The 3,152-nt window shown below is 43.5% G+C and overlaps 1 protein-coding gene across 1 annotated transcript in view; it reads left to right on the plus strand.

Annotated features, from left to right (window-relative positions):
* LOC119361321 (importin subunit alpha-1b-like) overlaps positions 1–2,348 on the plus strand; it is a 3,952-nt gene extending 1,604 nt beyond the window's left edge. The window contains exons 2-7 of the mRNA XM_037626589.1: positions 538–609; positions 726–935; positions 1,015–1,178; positions 1,255–1,333; positions 1,809–1,909; positions 2,030–2,348. Coding sequence (XP_037482486.1) covers positions 538–609; positions 726–935; positions 1,015–1,178; positions 1,255–1,333; positions 1,809–1,909; positions 2,030–2,201 — 798 coding nt within the window. The 3' untranslated portion in view covers positions 2,202–2,348. The remainder of the gene's footprint in view (positions 1–537; positions 610–725; positions 936–1,014; positions 1,179–1,254; positions 1,334–1,808; positions 1,910–2,029) is intronic.
* Positions 2,349–3,152: the final 804 nt, after the last annotated feature.

Below are 3,152 nucleotides of genomic sequence, written 5' to 3' on the forward strand. Positions count from 1 at the left end.
ATCTCTTGTCTGCAACTTTGCTGGCCCACTTGACAGGACGGAGGGAGAAGAGGTGAGGGCTATTAGAAGTGAAGGGACGACCACCCACTTAACTGTTGCCTTTTAAATCAATGTTCTGCTGACTGTTTGTCGACCTAGGTAACATTGTTTCAGTAATGTGACCCTGCAATGCTTATGAAAATAATAATTAGGGAAACAATGGATGCTTGTTTTTTGGCCTACACCATTTGTTAAATATTCAATACAAATTAATTTATGATCAGTTCATGTATTTTTTTAAGAAAAAGTCATACCTGCTTCTAATTCAAAATTGTGACGGCCTGCTGATATGTTGCATAATGTTTGTAGAGCGAAGCCCTCCAATTGAGGAAGTGATCAACACAGGCGTGGTGCCTCGCTTCATTGAGTTCCTCACACGGGAGGACTATCCCCAACTCCAGGTGAGAACAATCCTGATGATGAAGTTATGTTAATTTGATTGTAGTTGCATTTAATCACTCAAAGTGACACATGATTACCTAATTTTTTCTGATACAGTTTGAGGCTGCATGGGTGCTCACCTACATTGCGTCAGGCACATCAGACAACACCAAAGTGGTGCTGAGTACGGTGCTATGCCCATCTTTGTCAAGCTACTCAGCTCTCCTAGTGAGGATGTCCGCGAACAGACATGAGAACAAATCAGAAGATTTTCTTCTTTCAGAGGCTTTACGACATGATGCTAATGTGTTCCATATTTGCATTTTCAGTCTGTTTGGGATTTGGGGAATGTTGCTGGTGACTCTTCAAAGTGCCGTGACCTTGTGCTTGGAAGTGGTGGTCTGTTCCCTTTGTTGCAGCAGCTCAATGAGCATGCCAAGCTCTCAATGCTCAGGAATGCCACATGGACACTCTCCAACTTCTGCCGTGGGAAACCACAGCCAAACTTTGAACAGGTTTAATTCTGGGAAGTTGTCTCATTGATTGAACTTGCTGTAAAAATGATGCTTATGAGTTGATCTGTGTGTGTGGCAGGTCAAACCGACTCTCTCAGCACTGCAACGCCTTATCCACTCTCAGGATGAGGAGGTGCTCACTGATGCCTGCTGGGCTCTCCCGTACATGTCTGATGGTACTAATGACAAGATTCAATCTGTGATTGAGTCTGGTGTTTTTCGTCGCCTTGTGCAGCTTCTTTTGTAAGAGCATTTTTCATGTTCACATGTTCCCTCAGCTACACATGGTTGATGTGCTAATTCCTATTATTTGATTTAGGCACCCTTCGGCTTCTGTTCTCATTCCAGCTCTGCGCATGGTGGGTAACATTGTCACTGGTGATGATTTGCAGACTCAGGTAAGCTCATTTGAGTGCTGTTCTCTTTTTATATATGACCTGCTGTTATTTCAATGATTAAAGCTGTAATTCCTTGTTGTCCATGTGGTAGTTAGTAGTACCTTGGGTATTTAATTATGTGTCCTCAATGTCTATAAATTTTAACAATTCCTTTTCCTGGATACATGAGTACAGCATGCATGCGTCTAAGTAGTGCTCCAAACAAGATGATCCTTTCGTTACCAATTTTATTATGGCAACCATACAACTTTTTTTTGCTTTTGGTCTAAGATGAAGTTTATTCATGATAATTTTTATGTGTCCTATAAAATTTTGCCAAAGTAACCGACCATGTGTCATATGAAAAACTTAATTTAGTTTAGCATATGTGGTTGCCTCACTTTCACGCTAGCACTAATTTTTGTTCATGTAGCTCATGGCTCCTCTATTTTGTTTTCCACCTGACTGACTGACTTGTTGAGTTATGTTACACAAGGCTGTTTTACTGCATTCGAGAAGGTGCACAAGATGGATCCAAACTCGAGCAGGCGCGGAGTTCGGCAGTTTAAAACCTATATGCTGCATAGGCTGGAAAAGGTATGTATGTGCACGCATGCTGCTGTAACCAAATTACTTACTGCGAAAGCAGAGGATTAATCATCTCTTGGTGTCATGATAAATTCGTCCGGCCGGCCAAGTAATTTTGTTGAAATGCAGCAATCCAGACAGCGTCACACAAATGATTTTCCAGGTGATTGCGATGCCGGAGGTCGCCGAGGTGGAGGACCTTGACGTCACCGTCTGGAGGTCGTTGAGGTGGAGGACCTCGACGCCACCGTCTCGAGGTTGCCAAGGTGAAGGACCTCGACACCTTGGTAGATACATCTAGAGAAGTGGTCATGTTAGGTAGGTGGTGGAATGCTAGGGAAGGTACCCACCTTTCGGTGACGGTTGTGTGCGTCTGATGTATAAATGGTATCTCGTGATCTCTTTGAGTTGAGATGTTTAATGTTGTATCCATGAATGTTGCAAGTGCTAAGATGGTTCTGTGACCTTCTTTTATTTTGCCTTGGATGTGTCTTGTTTTCCATCCATGAATATTGCATGTAATTTTTTTTAAATAATAATTACTTAGCAGTAGCGTGGGGGGAGAATGGCATGCTACTAGTACTTAGAATAGTAGTAGCGTGGGGGAGGAATGGCACACTACTAGTACTTGGAATAGTAGTAGCATGGGGGAAGAATGACACGCTATTAGTAGTTAGGAGTAGTTGTAGCGCGGGGTAAAAAACGCGCTACTGCTAAAATTTAGCTGCAGCGTCGTAGTAGTAGCGCGGGCACCAGCGCTACTAATAGCCAAAAAACCACGCTACTAGTAGCCCTTTTCCTAGTAGTGACAAAGGGAACAACGTATGTTGTTATGCGGTTTGACTGATAAAGATCTTCGTAGAATATGTGGGAGCCAATATGAACATTCAGGTTCCACTATTGGTTATTGACAGGAAACGTGTTTCGGTCATGTCTACATTGTTCTCGAACCCGTAGGGTCCGCACGCTTAAAGTTAGATGACAATTATATTATGAGTTTATATTTTTTGATGTATCGAAGGTAGTTCGGAGTCTCGGATGTGATCATGGACATAACGAGGAGTCTCAAAATGGTCGAGACATGAAGATTGGTATATTGGACGACTATATTCGGACACCGGAATAACTTTCGGGGGTTATCGGATATACCGGAGTACTGGGGGGTTACCGGAACCCCCCGGGGGGTTAATGGGCCACTTGGGCCCAAAGTGGAGAAGAGGAGGGGCGGCCAGGGCAAGCCACGCGCCCCCTC

This window comes from Triticum dicoccoides, chromosome 2B (assembly GCF_002162155.2).
Source record: "Triticum dicoccoides isolate Atlit2015 ecotype Zavitan chromosome 2B, WEW_v2.0, whole genome shotgun sequence".
NCBI lineage: Eukaryota > Viridiplantae > Streptophyta > Magnoliopsida > Poales > Poaceae > Triticum > Triticum dicoccoides.